The 20,978-nt window shown below is 40.2% G+C and overlaps 1 protein-coding gene across 1 annotated transcript; it reads right to left on the bottom strand.

Moving 5' to 3' along the window:
- Window positions 1–128: 128 nt before the first annotated feature.
- LOC129770798 (dual specificity mitogen-activated protein kinase kinase 6) lies at window positions 129–19,177 on the bottom strand. Its single transcript, XM_055773890.1, has 6 exons — window positions 18,708–19,177; window positions 18,255–18,645; window positions 18,062–18,194; window positions 17,745–17,825; window positions 17,556–17,677; window positions 129–571 (listed from the first exon to the last, which is right to left on the bottom strand). Exons 1-6 carry the CDS (start codon window positions 18,776–18,778, stop codon window positions 356–358), a joined length of 1,014 nt encoding a protein of 337 aa, XP_055629865.1. The 5' UTR covers window positions 18,779–19,177; the 3' UTR covers window positions 129–355.
- Between the last annotated feature and the right edge of the window lie 1,801 nt (window positions 19,178–20,978).

The following is a 20,978-nucleotide window of genomic DNA, read 5'->3' as shown; positions in this document are numbered from 1 at the left end:
TTTGTTTTATTCGATTTGATCGAGTTATTGGATTATTCATAACTATCGTAACCTACGGTAAACTAAAAATCAAGAAAACGGGATTTGTACGAAGTGTTTTTGATTGAATCAAAACATAAAAGCAACAATTTTAACGAACCATCAATGGCTCCCACTGAGAATATATTAATTAAAAATCATAACTTTTTTCAACATTGGGCTTGCCTGATTGGGGACACTTTGTAAGCATAATAACGTGAAACAAAATATGGCATATTAGTTGCAGCTAATTAAACAGGATGCGTAATGATCGATACTTGTTTGAAACTTTAGACTCGAATCTTAACTTAGTAAACCATATCTATGTGTTGAATTATCACTGGGTTCCCGCGACAGCCATATCTAGGATTTCGCTAACGAACGTCGCCACCGGCGTCGCCTTCTCGGTGTGCTCCTTGATGTACGGATGATTCAGTAATTGTTCATAGTTGAATCGGTTTTGGTAGTTTTTCTGCAAACAGGCCACGATAAAGTCTTTGAACACATCGCTGAAGTCGTCTGACTTTAACCGTGGAGGTTCATCCTTTACAACCTGGGAACGACACATAAGGAGATGAAGATTGTTTAGTTTATTAGTTCTTGCCCTTTTCAGCAACAAGCTCGTTCCTTTTTTGCTCTTATTTTTTCAAATGTTTTTCAAGCGATTATGAGTTCATGCTATGAAAATGAGATAAGATGCTTCCATATTTATCTGCAGCCACCATGATTCCTTCATGTGTGGCAATCTCATAGATAAAATGCATCTTATGGCGGGTTTACATTAGGGAGATCTATAGCTATAGATGGATTTATTCACGTGAAAATAGGTGTAAACGGGTGAGAATAAATATGATACACTTATTCGAGGTATATATAACTTGAATAAATTCAGCATATGTAAACGCTTGTGAATTTCTCACTGGTGAGAAATCACTGATGTTGGATGCAGTTCTACTTCAGGTGAATAAATTCACCGAAAATATGAATATATTCATTATAGAAGTTCACGCTAGTGTAAACGGTTGATGCGATTTCTATAAATCTCATCATATTTCTTCACATGAATATATCACTAGTCTAAACCCACCCTTAGGGATATAAAAGCTTCTCGAATTACTCGAAATAATTCTAAAATCAAAAAGCAGGGTCTACTGTTTCCCCTTTGTATGCGTTATGTTTTGCCAAATTCCAATTTTGCATCATGATGATTTGATCATCCTCATTGAATTATCTGTTGGAGATCATTAATGATCTCCGATCTAGTGCACTACTGATATTCAATTTGACGCCACAAAGAAAATCGACTAACAAAAGTATGCACAAAATTGATGTCTTTTTATAGAGATACAAATGTCACTGGCATAACTGTCATAACTGTCACCGTTTTGTGTCTAGTTTGATTGGTCGTTTCATTATGAATAGACTGACACCTAAATAACATCTACGAATTGTGCAGTTTTTTTCATGGTTCAGAACGAAAAATTTAGCCCGCTCTTCACAAGAAAAATTGTTTCAGCATTGTAAAACACTCCTGTTATTTTCAAACCTACTGGTTTTCTGGTTCTCTCCAAAATATTGTCGGATGTCAATTGAGTCTCGATCACTACTTCAATCATCATCGGAAGGTCTGCTATAAGCATTTTATGGAAAAAGAGAATATGGCCGAACATATTTTCGCTATAAAGGAACTATTCAATAACCTTGCGAATGCCGAACAGATTTAATTATTTATTTTGACTGACTATCTTTACAACATCATCAACATCAATACTATCTAGCGCACTGCTATTCAATAGCAGTGCGTAGGGACTCTGTACTCACGGCATTTCTGGAGGATCTGCCATCAGGTAAAGATTTGGTCAGTTATAAACCGACTTTCGATGAAAGCAGCCTGACTTCCCAAAAAATCTGTTTCTTTGTGGCGATGAACGACGGAAGATAATTTGGGAAAGTACTTTGTAGGCGGCATTCAGGATGGTGATTGCACGAGAGTTTTCACAGTTTAATTTGTCACCTTTCTTGAAGATAGGGCAAATAATCCAATCTTTTTTCACTCCCCTGGTAGCTGTCATATTCTTCCACCACCCTTTCCAGTTGATTTGTTGTTCTTCAGCTGTTTCATGGCAATCTTATCTTCACCTAGTATCTACTGAACCGATCGACATGAAAATTGGTATGTAGGGGTTTTTGGGGGGGTCTCTAAGGGGGGGCTGCCATACAAATTAAACACAAATTTCTGCATTACTCAAGAATTAATCGAGAAAATAAAACGAAATTTGGCATGTCAAAGTTTTAGGATGCAAGAAATGTTTCTATGGTGGTTAGACACTCCACCCCCTTCTCTAATGGGGGGCTGCCATACGAATGAAACACAAATTCCTGCATTACTCGAGAATTAATCAAGCAAACGAAACCAAATTTGACATGTGAAGGTTTTAGGGTGCAATAAATGTTTTTACGGTGGTTAGATACTCCTCCCTCTTCTCTTAGGGGGGGCTGCCATACAAATGAAACACAAATTTCTGCATTACTCGAGAATTAATCAAGCAAATGCAACCAAATTAGGCATCTGGAGGTTTGAGGGTGCAATAAATGATTCTATGGTGGTTAGATACTGCCTTACAAATGAAACACACATTTCTACATTACTCGAGAATTTATCAAGCAAATGAAACCAAATTAGGCATATAGAGGTTTTAGAGTGCAATAAATGTTTCTATGGTGGTTAGACACTCCACCCCCTTCTCTAAGGGTGGGCTGTCATACAAATGAAAAACAAATTTCTGCATAACTCGAAAACTAACCAAGCAAATCGAGCCAAAATTGGCATGTGAAGATGTTAGGGGGCACGAAACGTTTCTATGGTGAATAGACACTCTTCCCCCTCTCTAAGGGGAGAAGAGGGGAGGGGTCTGTCTCTCTGTCTATCATATTTTCTGTATCAAACATTTATTCCATGTAACGGAGAAACATGTTATTTGCAAGTGGTTGAAAAATCTTGAACGAGAAATATGTCTGAAAATAATCTGATATTGTAATGATGAGTTTTGGTAGGAGTACTAGAATTTTTTTAGTAAAAGTTAAATTCAACGGGGTCGATTAGAAGATCAATCAATGAACAGTTCTGCGACTGGACTCATGAACTGGTAAGAAAACGTGAATGTTTTAAAGTATTGATAACAAAAAACAAATTTTGGGCGGGACGAACTTTGCCGGGTCAGCTAGTGTTTCTATAAATAAGCTATGAAAAAATTTATTTTTGAAATGCGCATCTCCAACTGGATATATGCTATGCTATTCAACCGACTAACAATAGTTAAGTTAGGATGATCTACTCTAACAACGAAACCAACTAGACTGCGCTCTGGATTTTTTCTGGTATATTCGTGAAAAAGTGGGGACTAAAACCGAGAATGATTCACTGGATCTACTCGGCAATTGTGAGACTCAGACTAACATATGCTTCGCTAGTGTGGTGGCCAAATACTACACAACTATCAGCTCAGAAAAAGATCGATAAACTACAACATCTGGCATGTTTATCAACAACTGGAGCAATGCTCAGCGCACCCTCCAAAACCTAAGGTGCTCTTTTATACCTTCTACACTTGCACCAATACGTGCAACTTGAAGCGGAAAAAAGTGCTCTTAGGCTGAGACGTATAAGACATTTTCTAGAAGATCTTACAGGTCATTTACAAATCCGAAAAGATTTTCAACTGAACACTATAGTAAGCATGAATGAAAACTGGATGGAAACAAAGACTAACTTAAGTGTATCCATTAAATTGATTGAATTCAATCGCAGCGAATGGAAAGAAGTCGTCCAGGAGCACTCGTGTTTTATACCGATGGGTCTAAAATTGATAAATCTACAGGAGCTAGATTTATAACTCATTCATGTCAAGGATCAGAGATCCCATCGCTACCGTCTCTACCTTGACCTTGACTCCATTCTCATTCATATCAAGGATCCGAGATCCCATCGCTACCGTCAAGGTAGATACTCCATTATTTGAATCCGAAATTCAATCGCTACCAGACTGGTAGGTACATCATAAAGCCAAGATACCACCGCTACTATCGAGGTAGAATCTCCATTCTCAGTCACTTTTAGGATCCGAGATCCCATCGCTACCATCAAGGTAGAAACTCCATAGTGGGAATTAAAAATTCAATCGCTAACAAACGGCAGAAACATCGTTATTTGGATACGAAATCTGACCACTACTAAAAAGTAGAATCTCCACATTTTGAATTCAACGAAAAAAAAATGGATTCACTGTGTTCGCCATAAAATAGTTTCCCGTTTCCATCCCAATACTTATTCCTGTTCAATCCACTCCCTTCCTAACATAAATGTAACGTGTGGTGCATAATAACGGGTGTTAAATAAAAAATGAGAATTTTTTCAATACCTTTCAGTAACTCAAATAAAGAGCGTAAAATTTTCTTTCTCCAAGAAAATTGCTCTTTGGGCTCCCTAGAAACAGTAGGCGTGTTTGGTTTTGCTAGTTTGAATTTAGTCAAAGCAAAGATGGCGTTGAAACAGCACGTGCTCCGCGAACGCATTGTACGGTTCTACGAAACGCATTTCCAGCAAGGAAAAAAGTTCACGGTGGCACATTTTAAGGAAGAAAATGTACCTGTCAGTACGGTATATCGTATCCTGGGTTCCCTGAACGTAGAGCGGAAGGTCGGAAGTGGTCGTCCGGTGAAGATAATGACGAAGCAGAGGAAGACATCGTTAAAGAAGCTGTTTGACAACAAGGACGCAACCAGCCTGCGTGACGCCGGTCGGAAATATGGCTGCTCCCACGTATTGATCCATCGGACCCTCAAGATGGAAGGAATCGTCTGCAGGAAGAAGACGAGGTCGCCGGAGTACACGGAGGAGCAGATTGAGACGGTTAAATCACAGTGTCGGTGGATGACCAAAAAATACCGCGGGACGTCTTTCGTTCTGGACGACGAAAGCTATTTTCCGCTGTCCAAAACGCATATTCCAGGAAATGATAATTACTACTCCAGCGACAAATCATCCACACCGCCTGAAGTGAAATACAAGTTCAAGCACAAGTTTGAAAGAAAGGTTATGTTGTACATCGCCATTTCTGACCGGGGCATTTCAAAGCCTTGGTTTAAGCCGAGCGGTCTGGCAATCAACCAACAAATCTATCGAGAAGAGTGCCTCGATAAAATCCTGCTGCCGTTCCTGAACGAGCATCACGCGGATGGGAAGTACGTCTTCTGGCCAGACAAGGAGTCTTCCCATTACGCCAAGAAGACGCTGGCGTATCTTGAGGAGAAAAAGATACCGTTTGTGCCGAAAGATCGTAACCCAACAAACTTGCCCCAGTGCCGCCCAATAGAGGATTTCTTTGGCTCACTCAGTGCCCTAGTGTATAAAAACAATTGGAGGGCCAAGGACACGAAGCAACTGACAACAAGAATCCGGAATTGTATCCGGAAAATGGACGTAAGTGCCGTACAACGTTTTTGTGAGAGCATCGCGACAAAGTTGCGTCTAACAGCAGACCACGGCCCTTACAGAAACATTCACTGACATTTTTTTGAAGAAAATACATTGTGTTATTAATAAAAAATACTGAAATCGATGAAAAAAAATATTTTTTTTTTTATATGTGATTGAAAAAATTCTTATTTTTTTATTTAACACCCGTTACAACTACAACCAACAGCGAAAGCCGAAATAGGACTCTTGCTACACATACATGCAGAGCATCTGTTGGACAAACATCATTTGTTTACATTCGTAGCTTCTATGCAGTAGAAGCGGATTCATTATCAATCGACGTTCTTGTAGATGATTTAAATATAGTTGCGATCTTTCTATTAGCGCGAAATATTTCATAGAACTAACATGAACTTTATTAAATAGTTCTTCTTCTTCAATAGCACTAACGTTCCTAGAAGAACTTCGCCGTCTCAACGTAGTATTACTTGCGTCATTTTTATTAGTACTTAGTTGAGATTTCTATGCCAAATAACACGCCTTGAATGCATTCTGAGTGGCAAGCTCTAGAATACGCGTGACCACAGTGCAAGACGGAGGCAATTTCTTTGACGAAAAATTCCCCCGACCAGAACGGGAATCGAACCCGAACACCCGGCATGTTAGTTGTGACGCTAACCACTCGGCCACGGGAGCACAATTAAATAGTTAGGCAAGCTATTTACCGAACAAGAGCTTTTGTGTGACGTATATTGCTTAGCTTACTAGCACCTATTTTGCGATGTTCATTGAGCGACTTTCCCACTAGATTTGAATCGGAAAAATAACAGGAAAGGATTATCAGCATGTTCGGACCTAGATTCAAGACACAGAGGCTCGAGCTCACGTTCGAATGCTTCCTTGTATTTTCATGAACTAGAGCATTGATAGATTCTCTTCGTTTCCGATCAATTTTCTTATACCCATATTTCACTTCTCCGCAAAGCATTCAGGTACCCTGAAATCATATCTGAGAAAAGGTTGATTTTTCTGGCTCAATGTTCTTAATTTGGAAATAATCATCTGCTTTTTTTGGCAAAACTAACCACCGATTAAAGATATCTACACACGAATATTCATTATAGTTTACTTCTTCACGAGACCAGCATTTCAGGCAAAAAGCACAAAGCCTAAATGGGAGCACACTTCACCTAATCCGGCTATACAATTGCAATGTGCAATTTGCATTGTTTCTGTGAAACTTTTTGAATAATAAATCTGCTTCCATTGATACGGATCATAGCCATAACAGAAATTTCTATTTTTCTCCGTGTATATGGCTTTGACGCTAAAAGTAAATATGTTTATGTAAAAAAACTTATGTTCGCATTATATTAAAATAGAGTAGTGCGTAATTTTTGTAACTATTTCGATAAAATTATTATTTAAACAAAGCTCAATCTTGTCGATCCATATAAATCCTATGCAGTTATCGCTTTTACCTGCCCAACAGATCACTAAAACATATGCACGTGCATATGTATTAGTGATCTGTTGGGCAGGCAAAAGCGATCAAGTCTTTATTTCGGTTTTTAATGGAAATTAAATTCATCGAGCCCAGAAACTTGTTTATTCTAATATTGACTGCTCGCTCGTGATCAGTCTGTCTCTTTCACACTTCAAGGAAAAAATTCCCCTTCTGCTTTCTTCCGTACTGTTTTCATATACCGCTCCCCTAACCAACTTAGTGACGAAACGGCCTCACCTAGTACCATAGACCCGTCTTGGCAGGGGTCAAGACGGGTCTATGGTACTAGGTGAGGCCGTTTCGTCACTAAGTTGGTTAGGGGAGCGGTATATGAAAACAGCACGGAAGAAAGCAGAAGGGGAATTATTTGCTTGTAGCGTGAAAGAGACAGACTGATCACGAGCGAGCTTCGGCAATAGCGTATTGTGTTTTGTTTACAAACAAAACACAGTAGACTTCCAAGATGGCTGAAGAGTGGTTTTAGCAAGTTGGCCCACCTTAGTATATATTTCTAGGCGCCTTGGCAGGGGTATGACTAAAACGTCAAATCCCTCATATTGCCAGTTCTGTCAATTACTGTTGTTTACAACTCGGTCCGGTTATATAGTCGAATAGTGGCTAACTTTAAACTCCATGTTAAATGTGAACACCTCCATGTGAAACCGAAACATGAAAATCGCTCATGCAGTTAGAAATAAAGCAGCGCTATCTCTGTGATTTCAACGATTTCATTCCTCGCAAATGATATGTTGGTAAACAAATGACGCCATATTGATTTTGATTTTGGGTAGCCTATATTCAATTGATGTCTAACCCCTGATTTAAAGACTACAATCTGTGCTACAAGTGTCGTTTTGACAGTGTTGTGATTGTCCTTTTCAGTCTCATGTTATAGCGCGTCAAAGATGGAGTACACCAAGCAAGAAATTCGCCATATTTTACGTTTTTACTACCTGCGAGGTAAAACTGCAACGAAGGCGGCCGAAAAAATTCGTGTAGTTTATGGACCCGATACTGTAACGATTCGCACAGCACAGCGTTGGTTTGATCGATTTCATTCTGGTGTAGTGGCTTTCGAAGATACACCCCGTACTGATGGGCCAATCGTCGTGGAAACCGATAAAATCGTTGAAATCATCCAAGTAGACCGGCATAATAGCACTCGCTCGATTGGCCAGGAACTGAGTATATAACATAAAACCGTTTGGAACCATTTGCAGAAGATTGGATTCCAAAAAAAGTTGGATGTATGGGTGCCACACGAGTTGACGCAAAAAAATCTTTTAGACCGAATTAACGCCTGCGGTGCACTGCTGAAACGGAACCAACTCGACTCATTTTTGATGAAGATGGTGACTGGTGATGAAAAGTGGATCACGTACGACAACCTAAAGCGAAAAAAGTCGTGGTCGAAGCGCGGTGAACTGGCCCAAACCATCGCCAAGCCCGGATTGACGGCCAGGAAGGTTTTGCTGTGTGTTTGGTGGGATTGGAAGGGAATCATCCACTATGAGCAGCTTGACCGTTTGAAGCAGGCGATTGACCAGAAGTGGCCAGAAATGATCAATAGGAATGGTGTTGTTTTCCACCAGGACAACGCTCGGCCTCACACATCTTTGATGACCCGCCAGAAGCTACGGGAGCTCGGATGGGATGTCCTATTGCACCCACCGTATAGTCCGGACCTGGCTCCAAGTGATTATCATCTCTTCCGGTCCACGCAAAACGCTCTTGGTGTTACTAAGTTGGCCTCAAAAGAGGCTTGCGAAAACTGGCTGTCTGAGGTTTTTTGCAAATAAGGAACGGATAATGAAGTTGCCTCCTAAATGGCAACAAGTTTGCGAACAAAACGACGCATATTTGACTTAAATTGGATAATTTTAATTATGTTAAATAAAGCGTCAGATTTCGATCAGAAATACGACATTTCTTTTTCCCCAACTTTTATGGCAACTTTTATGAACAAAAATCAATATAAATAGGCATTAGTTCATTCACATTTAATCGACTATAAAGCCAATTCATTTACCACGTTGAGTCTCGCGTCGGTCCATGGGGACTGACTCTGAATTTTCCGTTTGATTCGCGCCGGCCTCAGCTAGAGCTATCTAGACTGCTACAAAATAATGCCAAGAAAAGTTCTCTATCATCACATCGGACTTTTGTGAATCAGGCGGAATTCCTCGTCAGATCTCGGTCGGTCGGAGCTCAAGTCGGAGTGCGGAGTATGTCTAACCATCCGTTAACTACAGGCAATTTTTAATTCATTTCAACTTTGAAGAGCCTCTTTTAGTAGATACCATAAAAACGCAAACGGTTAGTAACAGCTTATAACTTTAAAATTTGAAAGCATTCCTTGGGTGTGTCCCACAATTTCGATTCTACACTTGACAAAACAATTAGATGAACAGAGTGCAAAGCCGAAATTTTTAGGTTATTTTTGAAATGTTGTAGAATCCAACGCATGGGGTGTATATTATTTTGAAGCTTAAACTTTCAAGTCTAGGAATAGTTTAGGAACGAAAGTTGTGAATCGTTCGTATCGAGGATACGCATAGCATTTTGTATTTCTGGTATAATTTCCTAAAAAAAGTTCCTCTAATTAATTCCAAACTTCGATCGATCACCTGGAAGAAATATGAAACTTTCACAAGGGTTTAGGGGATACACTCGGCAAAAAGTCGCATGCAAACATCAGAACTTACTGCAACATTTGCAGAATTACATCCAATTTTGTAAAACACTATAAAAATCCTGTTTTAGCACGTGTTTCAAATCAACAACAAATTATCTTTGCACATTTTGTGTTCTTTTCTGCCTTTCCATTTGTGGTGCGATAAATATTATCAAACATGAAGAGAATATTTTTCATTCAAACAAAAATATCTCTGTATTGAAAGATCCTACAGGAAGGTTAAATGGATTTGCTATTGATTTAGTTGGCAAAAAAAAGTGTTAGTTTACAAAATATTAAAAAAAAGGAATGAAATCGATTGTTAATATATATATTTGTTCACTACATCTACACACACCACATCCCAATAGGAAGTAAAGGGTGTGTCACATCAAATTGCATCACGGAAAAAACGCTGTAGAAATTTAATTTTTAGGAATTATAACTTCAGCTTTCACTTATAATCAGATAAGAGTGTATAGATCACGTTGGCCACGCTCCACTGTCAATTTTTCGTAAATTTGGAAAAATGTCGTCGAACGAAAAAGAGCGTCGTGTATTGATCCTGTGCACTCATTTCGAGAATCCGGAGTTGTCACATCGGGACATCGGTAAGATGCTGAGAATCGTCCAATCCACGGTCAGCAGAGTACTAAAACAATACTTCGAGAACCTAACCATCGACCGGAAGGTGAAGAACGGCAAAAATGGATGCTCCGTCAGTGAAAAAGATCACAAGCGCGTAGTTAAGCAGTTTAGACGTGATCCGAGAAGTTCGGTCCAGGATGTCGCCAATAAGCTGAATTTGTCAAGTTCATTCGTCCAGCGGACCAAGCAGCGGGAGGCCTGCGTACATACAAGGTTCAGAAGGCTCCTAACCGCGACGAAAGGCAAAACATGGTGGGGAAGACGCGAGCCCGGAAGCTGTGCACCGAAATGCTGACGAAGCCGCATTGCCTGGTAATGGACGACGAAACCTACGTCAAAGCGGACTTTCGTCAGCTGCCGGGCCTGTTGTTCTTCTCCGCAGAGGACAAATTCAGCGTTCCGGAGGAGATTCGCAAGCAGAAACTATCCAAGTTTGCCAAAAAGTACATGGTGTGGCAAGCGATCTGCTCTTGCGGAAAGCGGAGCGCCCCCTTCGTGATGACCGGCACGGTAAACGGGCAGGTTTACCTTAAGGAGTGCCTACAGAAGCGCTTACTACCACTATTGAAGCAGCACGAGGCCCGACCATCTTCTGGCCGGATCTCGTTTCGTGCCACTATTCAAAGGACGTGTTGGAGTGGTACGAAGCCAACGGGGTCACCTTCGTGCCAAAGGAAATGAACCCGCCCAACGCGCCGGAGCTTCGCCCAATAGAGAAATATTGGGCGATTATGAAGCAGGCCCTCCGGAAGAACCCAAAAATTGTCAAAGCGGAGGCGGACTTCAAGAGAAAATGGATTTCTGTTCAAAAAAAACTACAACCTGACGTTGTACAGAACCTTATGGACGGGATAAAGAGGAAGGTGCGAGCATACGGGCTTGGGCTCGAAGTATGAGTAAAAAGAAAATGCCAAAAGTTGTTTAATAGTTTTTATTTTACTGTCTAAAATTTTCAAAAGGATCGGTCTACTGGGCGAATTTCTACAGCGTTTTTTCCGTGATGCAATTTGATGTGACACACCCTTTATCCCGTGTCGGGCACACGTACAGAGCATCGAAGACTGCCACATACCAATTATGAGAACACTTGTAATACTAACCTCGAGCCAACAGCGAGTAATCGATTACATATTACTAACATAACGCTAACGCCACATGTGCCTTAATAAAATATATATTTTGGATCTACACACACCAAGATAAAAATACGTTCGTATAATATTTCTAAAATATTAATTCCTATTAAGCTATAACACGATGTACATCCCATCTCCATGCGTTGATTTTTCACGATATTACAGCATATCAAAAATGGGCTAAAAAATTCGACTTCGAACTCTGTTTATCTCATTCTTTTTATCTAGTGTTTTATTCGTTCCACATCCAACTTATGTATGTGAAGCATTGCGAAAATAAACTATCCGTTATTTTCTTAGTATTTCAGTGTGTTGCTTAATTAACGAGTGGACTGTAAATTTTCACGACTTAACATTTGCCCTTAATTAACACGGAATCACGGAATCGCACATCATGATGAAAAACAACTTTCTTTTCTGGTTACAACTATATATTTAGTAAACTACATTTGAATTATTTGATTGATTAAAATTCACGACTATACGCATCGGAAGCACAGTGAAGAATCTAAAAATGGCTACTTTTCCTTTTCGCCTCGTGCGGCTGCAGTTTCTCGCTGTCAAGATGGTACTGCATGCAGCGATGTGTTGATAAATTCAGCGGGGTGCATTTGTTGATTCACTGGGAGAAATTTATTCGTGGTGAACCGCTCGAACATCCTCCCCCGCGATTAACTAGTCTTTTCTGATCTCTAGGTTGTCCAATATAGGTAGAGGCGCCAGTTTATGAATTGGCCGTCTCAGCAAACCCGCCTTAGTTCGAACATCCACCACACGACGAGGAATTTGGATGTTGGTTCCAGAGCTTCTACCCGATGAAGATGTTCCTGAGATGCGGCGAGGCACTGCAGCTTCAGCGATTGTGAAATTGGATTATTTGCCGGTGTTCCACAAGTTCGAGTCTTTTAGGAAACTGCAACGAGTTCTGGCATACGTATTGCGTTTTTGCCGGAATGCAAATGAGAAGGTGGCCAAGAGGAGAATCACTGGACGGTTTCCCAGTGTGTATGAAATGCGTCAATCTTTGAAGGTTATCATCAAGATAGTTCAGTTGCATCACTTTGGTAGAGAGATAATCTTTTTTTTTCTGTATTATAGTGACTTTCAACTCATTTGGCTGGTTCGTCACTTTTACTTCCATTTTTGGAAGAATGTCGGGAGTGAGAATTGAACTCGTGACCTTTAGCGTGAGAGGCATGGATGTTACCACTACGCCAGATCGCCTCCTCTAGAGATAATCATGATGAAGTCCAGTGAATACTGTGAAAGGTTTTCCAAGTTGAATTCTTTTTTGGACGATGGTATGATTCGCGTCGGCGGACGACTGCGACATTCAGGTCTGCCATATGGAGTTAAGCATCCGTGGATCTTACCAAATAAGGATGAAATCGTTCCACGCTTGATTGAGACAGTACACCGTGAGAACCTTCACATTGGACCATCTGCTTTACTGGCCCAGATTCGTCGTCAATTCTGGATTTTGGGAGCCCGTTTAGCTGTTCGCAAGGTAACAAAGAATTGCGTGAGATGTTTTAGACTCAACCCTCCGTGTGCTGGTCAGTTCGTGGGAGATCTTCCCATTACAAGGTGTGATAAAGCTCCGGCTTTCATTAAGGTTGGCGTGGATTTCGCGGGTCCTATACTAGTCAAGCAGACTGGAAGAAGATTAGCACCTGTGAAAGGATACGTGTGCGTCTTCGTTTGCATGGTCACTAAAGGCATTCATCTGGAGGTAGTAGAAGATCTGTGAGCCGATGCGTTTATAGCTGCCCTACAGCGATTTGTTTCTCGTCGTGGTGTCCCTGAGCAAATATTTTCCGATAACGGGACAAATTTCGTAGGGGCGCGGAATGAACTAAACGAACTGTATCATCTCTTCAAGCAGCAAGGCACCGACTTCAAGATATTCGAGTTCTGTCAACCCTGGCAGATTGAATGGAAGATTATTCCCCCAAATGCACCGCACATGGGCGGGATCTGGGAGGCAGGCGTGAAGAGCTTCAAGACCATCTTTAAGAAGTGCCAATCAAGTCTCCTGACTATGTCCGAGTTTTCGACTTTGCTCTGTCAAATCGAAGCTCAGCTCAATTCTCGGCTTTTATACGGTCCTTCTGACGATCCGTCGGAATTCGAGCCGTTAACACCAGGTCATTTTATGATCGATCGTCCTCTGACTGCCATTCCGGAATTCAAGTTATGATAGAATCCCGGTGAATAGACTTTCCAGATGGCAGTATGTCCAGCATCTGCGTTGAGAATTCTGGAAGCGCTGGTCTGAAGAATACCTGTTGGAATTACAGGTCCGACAAAAGTGGAATAAAAGGAAGGAAAACATTCTACCTGGAACAGTGGTGGTTATCAAAGATGATAACTTACCTCCTCAGAAATGGAAGCTGGGGTAGGTTGAATCAGCCTGTTTAGGAGCAGATGGATTGATCCGCGTGGTGGATGTTCGAACTAAGGCGGGTTTGCTAAGACGGCCAATTCATAAGCTGGCGCCTCTACCTATATTGGAGAACCTGGAAATCAGAAAAGACTAATTCCCCGCGGGGGAGCATGTTCGAGCCGTTCGCCACGAATAAATTTCTCCCAGTGCATCAACAAATGCACGCCGCTGAATTTATCAACACATCGCTGCATGCAGTAACAACTTGACAGCGAGAAAATGTAGCCGCACGAGGCGAGGGTGAAAAAGTAGCCATTTTTAGATTCTTCACTGTGCTTCCGATGCGTATAGTCGTGAATTTTATCCAATCAAATAAGTCAAATGCAGTTTACTATAGTTATAACCAGAAAAGAAAGTTGTTTTCCATCATGATGTGCGATTCCGTGATTCCGTATTGAGTTCCATGTTAATTAAGGACAAATGTTAAGTGTGAAAAATTACAGCCCACTCGTTAATTAAGCAACAGAATCTTTTGCATGGACCATGCTGAAATTTTGGACGTGGGATTACGTCTTTATTTCCGCTTATTTTCCTAAAATGCACTTGTTCATTGGTTCCGAAAAGTTTATACCACTTCAACTCTCAAAACTCGTTTGTACAATACTGAACCATGCAACAAGCGGCTCTTTTCAGAGCCACTATTTGGAGTATAAGATAAGTAAAATCTGAACAAATAAATTAATTCTGAACAATTAAAAGAATTAAACTCAAAAACATTTTTCGAGCTATCACAGTCCTACGTTATGCTTTTGTTTAGGCCCTTATGACAGACCCTTATACTTTTTCACTGGATAATATCATCAATCACGGATTCATTCAAAAACTTGAAGGATTTTTTAAAACTTATCGTCGTGGGTGTCACCCCTCCGAGGGTGACTGCTTCCAAATTGAGGGGCTTAGAAGGAAAGGGGTGTAGGGTAACACGGGGTGATTTGGTTATATGGGGTGATTTGGACCACCCCTTTATCTCAAAAATTACGGCTCAACATGGATTTTTTATAATGTCATTTCCTTCTATTGTTGAACCATATGTACCTAAAGTAAAAAAAACTTTGGTAAAACTTCACAAGTAGAGGGAAACGGTAGCATAAACACAGCAAGCACTTTGATCGTCAAAAAATGTGTGTTTTCCGATAGTGGTTTTAAGGTTTTTCCCGCTAATTAAACAAACTTTTCGTGTATTGTGCAGTAAAGTTCTGTTCGCCTACAGAAGAGGAACAATTTGATGTAGCGAAACTGTAAGTTTGATAACAATAAATGAAATGAATTGTATTTTAATTTTTGCGTGTTGTGTGGGGTGAAATGGACACGTTTCTGTGGGGTGAATTGGTCCTACAGGTTTGAGATTTTTCTTTGGTCTAATTGATTCAAGATGCCGCTGAATTATAAAAAGAGGATGGACAGACAACGTTGGAAGAAGGAGGAGCTTGAAAGAGCAACGCAGGCCATCGAGAACGGATTTTCTTTGACCAAGCATCAAAAGTGTTTGAAAATGCTCGACCAACAGTGAAATGATTCATGCCGAATTCGAGATGGTGTCAATCCAACTTTTCTTATCTGTAATCTGGCCAAGACACCTGGTATCGACCCCAAAACATTGTTACTGATTGTAGCATTATCCCAAAATACTTTACATAAACATAAGTATGTTTTTTTCGATGAAACACACACTGGACCAAATCACCCCACAGACGGTCCAAATCACCCCGCATCAAATTTTAATGTCCAAAAATCATCTCTTTTATTTCATGGTATATTTGATAGATTGAAGCTTTATAGTGGTTAAACATTATTTATTGAGAGAAAACAAGTGTAGCTCAGACGGCGCCAGTGGTTGTATGGTTAGCGTAACAGCCTCACAATCCGATCGGCCTGGGTTCAATCCCAGCTGGCGTCGTTGGGATTTTCTGAGGCGAAAAATCTCTGGTTACGTCTTCCTTCGGAGCGGAAGTAAAAGAAGTTGGCCCGGCTCATGAGTTGTTGAGTCTGATAGGTAGGAACAGGTGGAGTCGCCTCCCTGATGTCGGTGATTGGCACTAAAAGTGGCGGAAATAGACCGACGAAAAATAAGCGAAGATAAAAAAAAAAGTGTAGCTCAGTATACAATGTGACATTTTTTATTTAGACCGTATTGGTTTGGAAATATTAGGCGATTTGCTTAAGTGGTCCAAATTACCCCCTTTTCCCCTAAGTGACTTGATCAATCCTGCTAAATTTGAAATATTCTTTATTTTGTCGAATTCATCTGTTTAGAAATTATATGTCTATTTGCTGCGGAAACTCATGCAAAAAACTCGTTTAAATAGAAGTACACAGGAGTCGCTTTTTTCGCAGGGGATACGTGCCGCGTAAATTCCAAAATCCGCGTAAAAATAAACCAATTAAATTTCAAAATCCGTGTAAAAATCTAACTAACACTGAATTATTAGTTTAAAATGTAACCCATATTTTAACAATTGATTACCTGAATATTTTTGCATGCTACAATCCTGCTATCTGTATCTTATTTTTTTCTCAGCTACTAATCAGTGATACAATAATAGATTATTTCGTGAAAAGTCACATCAATTAGCATATTGTTAATGTGTGCCGCGTAAAAAAACCGCGTAAATTTCGAAATCCGCGTAAATTCCTAAAACAGCGTTATCTGATTGATTTGGACGAAGACGCTTTCGAAAATCTAGTGTCAACAAATGATATTGACTTTGTCATCGTGCCCCCAAGCGGTGGAGACAGCGATATGGAAGCTGGAGATAGTGACTCGGAGGACGGCTCTTCCGGATTTGGCAAACAAGTGAATGTCGTCTATCACAAGAATGCTTCTCGGGCAGCAGCAAGAAACGGAGAACCAGATACTGGGAAAAAATTACCTTAAATTCGAATGAGTGACATAAATTCAGCAAGGATCGCGTTCATGCAAATCAAGCCTAAACACTCGAAGTAATCGGAAGTTAGATAAATAATTTCATTAATACGAATCCAACTGGTACCCAACGAAGGTGTGCGTATTGCAACCGATGTACGACGTATATTTGCTTGAAGTGTGATGTGAGTTGGAGTGCTTTTTCCGGTACCATACTCAGTGATACTAAATCCGATACACTGCCGTTCTACGCATAACTGTACTATGTTCTATGCAATCCCTATGAACCGTGTAACAATTATGCGTAGAATGGTAGTACACGAAAGTGCTAATAAACCATGAAAATGGTTGTTGAAGTTGAATTTTATGAAATAAAACCGTTTTGTTCGATATTCAAATGATTACCATTTTTGATACTGTATCGGCTCAGCGTATGAAATTTCATACGTCAGATATCTCAACTTCCAAAGAACTCCAAACCAAAATATTGCGTTTCCCCCCCCGGTTTCGGGACAAACCTAGATGGACTAGAAATATTCATGCCATTTGGATCAAGTTCTTGTACAACTGGGCAGTAATGGGTTAAACATGACGAGAAAAGTTCTCATAGAGCCAGTCATCTCTAGCTCCTAGTAAATGATAACATGCATCACATATTATTGGCCACTATCGGACGAGCATGTGACCAACATTGTTAGCGCAGCATTAAGCCTACTGAGACAAGTTCGAGTAATTTAAAAAGTAGAGCAAAACAACCGTGATTTTTCCACTAATTCGTTTCACCTACCTGTTTGAGCTGCTCAAAAGGAGATCCCCACGAACTGTAAGGAAACTGACCCGTTGCCATTTCTATCATACTGATTCCAAGTGACCAAACATCAGACTTAATGTTGTACTCTCCAGGATTGCCTAAAACAAACAAATGACGTTTTATGAATACTGTAAACAAGCTATTCTCATCCGAAAACAAACCAACCTTGAGGATCTATCCGTTCTGGTGCCATATATGGTTTGCAGCCAGCATCAATAGTCTTCGCTACTGAATCTACTAGATATCCTATGAACAAAATTAGAAATTCGTGTAACCAAAAACTGAATCATATGTACACAAGATATTTTGCCTATTTGAATGTGTTACCGTCATAGCCTTGAAATCGGTTGTTGGAATTTGCCAAACTATGACAAAGAAATCATTTATTCATTACACAAAGTTGAATGGTTTCTTAGTGCATTTTGCCAATTCTAGAAACTGTTCCTCATTCATTTCATTACGACTAAACCGTTAAATCTCACCTGATATGCCAAAATCGCACATTTTGACATCCCCTTGCCCATTTATCAGAATATTGGACGGCTTAACATCTCGATGGATCACACGCAAGTTGGTGTAAAGATAATTAAGTGCATTAACAACTGCGACCGCAATCTGTAATAATCAGCAAAGGGATATTAGTTCGAATAGAGTCTACTATAAAGCCAAAACTACCTTGCCGAGAATATCCTCCGGCATTTTCCTGCCGTTCTTGAACACTACTGGGTAAAATTTGTCTATACTAGTATCCATCACTTCCATGCAAATCCAAACGTCGCCTTCTCGGAACAGTGCTCCGTAAAAGTGAACCGTATACTGACAATCGCTCGCTCGCATTGAAATATCCAAATCCATCAGTAACCGTTTCTGCTCCTGTGTCTGACCGGTAGCAGTTATTCGCTTCACGGCCATAATCGTGTTTGTAGGTTTGTGGCGCATCTTCTCCACAATCCCATATGCCCCACGGCCAAGGTCGCAAATTTTCTCCAAATTATCCGCCTCAACAACAAAGGTATTCGTTCCGATGGTGATGGTAGCCGTTTTGTCCAGATTCCTTGGTGGAGTGCTATGTTGGAAAATTAAACATTCATAAGTTTATTGTTATTCCAGCTTTAATTATGCATTTACACTGGATTGGAGGTGGATGCTTCATCAACCTGGATCTTCAGACCTGGACCTTTTAGGCGGCGCTTAGACATTTTGATGCAGGTTATGTCTATTGTACTTATAATGGACGACAAAATGTTGATTGCGATAGTTTTTGAAGTCACATTAATATAACCAGGAACCGGCTTCAAGAGGACTCTTAAGAATAGTTCAACAGCAGACAAACAATTTTTTACATAATGTAAATTGGCAGTAAATAGATCTACCACAGGGATATGATATTTGGAATGCCCAACAAATACGGCCTACACAGTTTTGACCAATAATGAAGAAAAACAATTAAATTGGGATTTTTGAACACATCACAAAACACTGATGGACTGAACAGATTTTATATGTACTCTTCTGTCGGAAACAATTTCCGAAAACTACAGAAGCTTTAAAAAATGCACTATTATGGCGGAATGACACCAGACAGTTTATTACAGATTACAGTAGCGGCCCTAATTATGTTTTATTTTGATATATTTTTTTCAGAAAAGGCCCGATAGAACTCCTAAATAAAAACCAAGTCGCCTAGAAGTATATCCCAAGGTGGGCCAACTTGCTAAAACCACTCTTCAGCCATGTAAAGTCTACTGCGTTTTTTTTGTTAACAAAACACAACATTCAGAACCCAGCAAACATTAAATCGTATAACTTTGCACATGATAAGTCACATATAATTTCGTATCAAATCACAATCGCATAAAATATCAATCAAAATATCGATCATATATATCTAAAATCGCATAAAATGCAAAAACACGATTTTCCATGTCATCGATGGATTGAGTGGTAACGTTGTCGTATCAAATCGCATATCAGTCCAAAAAGCATCGCATATCGTTATATGCGTACAAAATATGGCATATACGTATATCGCCTCCACTTTTGTGTGTATATGCTAGTTATCTGCATCATATATCATACAAATGTGTCTTGGTTGTATGTATATCGCCTCCAATTATAGCTATTCATACGACTTAATGTTTGCTGGGAATCCTTGCTCAGTGTTGCTGAATTGGCAGCAATACACTGGGCGCTGGACAGCGTCGCCTCACGACCTGTTGAACACTATTACGTTGTAACGGATAGTCTTAGCTCTGTCGAAGCTATCCGTTCAGTGAGGCCGGAAAAGCACTCGCCGTACTTCCTTGAGAGAATACGAGAAATTTTGAGTGCTTTATCCAGACGCTGTTATGTCATTACCTTTGTCTGGTTCCCTTCACATTGCTCAATTCCGGGTAATGAGAGGGCTGACACCTACCTTTGCTAGTAGGTGCAATTGAAGGTGAAATTTATCAGCGTCAAATCGCCTTTAATGAATTTTATTCTTTAGTTCGTAAAAATACCATCGTTAACTGGCAACGCAAATGGAAAGAAGAAGAATTGAGCCGGTGGCTCCACTCAATTATCCCTAAGGTTAGCCTCAAACCATGGTTCAAAAGTCTGGACTTGAGTCGGGACTTTATTCGCACCTTCTCCCGACTCATTTCCAATCACTATTCGTTAAACGCGCTACTCTTTCGTTTTGATCTTGCCGACAGCAATATCTGTGCCTGCGGCCAAGGTTACCACGACGTCGAACACGTTGTTTGGTCGTGCGAGGAGTATCTTGTTGCCAGATCGAATTTAGAAAACTCTCTTCGGGCTAGAGGAAGGCAGCCCAATGTGGTGAGAGATGTGTTGGCTGGTTTAGACCTTGATTACATGTCCCAAATATATGTCTTCCTAAAAGTTATCGATCTTCGTGTCTGATTGTCCTTATATCCTTATATTCTCCTTTTCCTTTTCCTTCGCGAGAAATCAAATCCCTTCTTATTAACAATAGAATAAGGTGAAATGTAAAAACATATTAGATATAAGATAGGCTTAAGAATTGAGTGTAATGAATGTGAGTGTGAATGTGAGAGTGAACATTGTCAACATATCCTTTTATCCCTTCGTTTTCCTGAAGAAAATATGTTACCCTTCTAAACTCGAGTAGACCGCGAGTAATCGGTTTTCTACACCATTAACATTAGAATTAAGGAAAAATGTTTATATATACTTGTAACAATACAGTCAGGAGTTTGGCTCCTTTGAACTTATGTAACTGAGCCTGTAAAAATAAACGATTGAATAAAAAAAAAAAAAAAACACAACACGCTTGTGCCCAAGCTCGCTCGGGATCAGTCTGTCTCTTTCACGCTTCAGACAAATAATTCTCCTACTGCTTTCATCCGTACTGTTTAACAAACTTAGTGACGT

The sequence above is a fragment of the Toxorhynchites rutilus genome, chromosome 1 (genome assembly GCF_029784135.1).
Source record: "Toxorhynchites rutilus septentrionalis strain SRP chromosome 1, ASM2978413v1, whole genome shotgun sequence".
Taxonomy (NCBI): Eukaryota; Metazoa; Arthropoda; class Insecta; order Diptera; family Culicidae; genus Toxorhynchites; species Toxorhynchites rutilus.
Note: the sequence above shows the minus strand (reverse complement) of the source record. Positions and strands in the feature narration are given on the sequence as shown.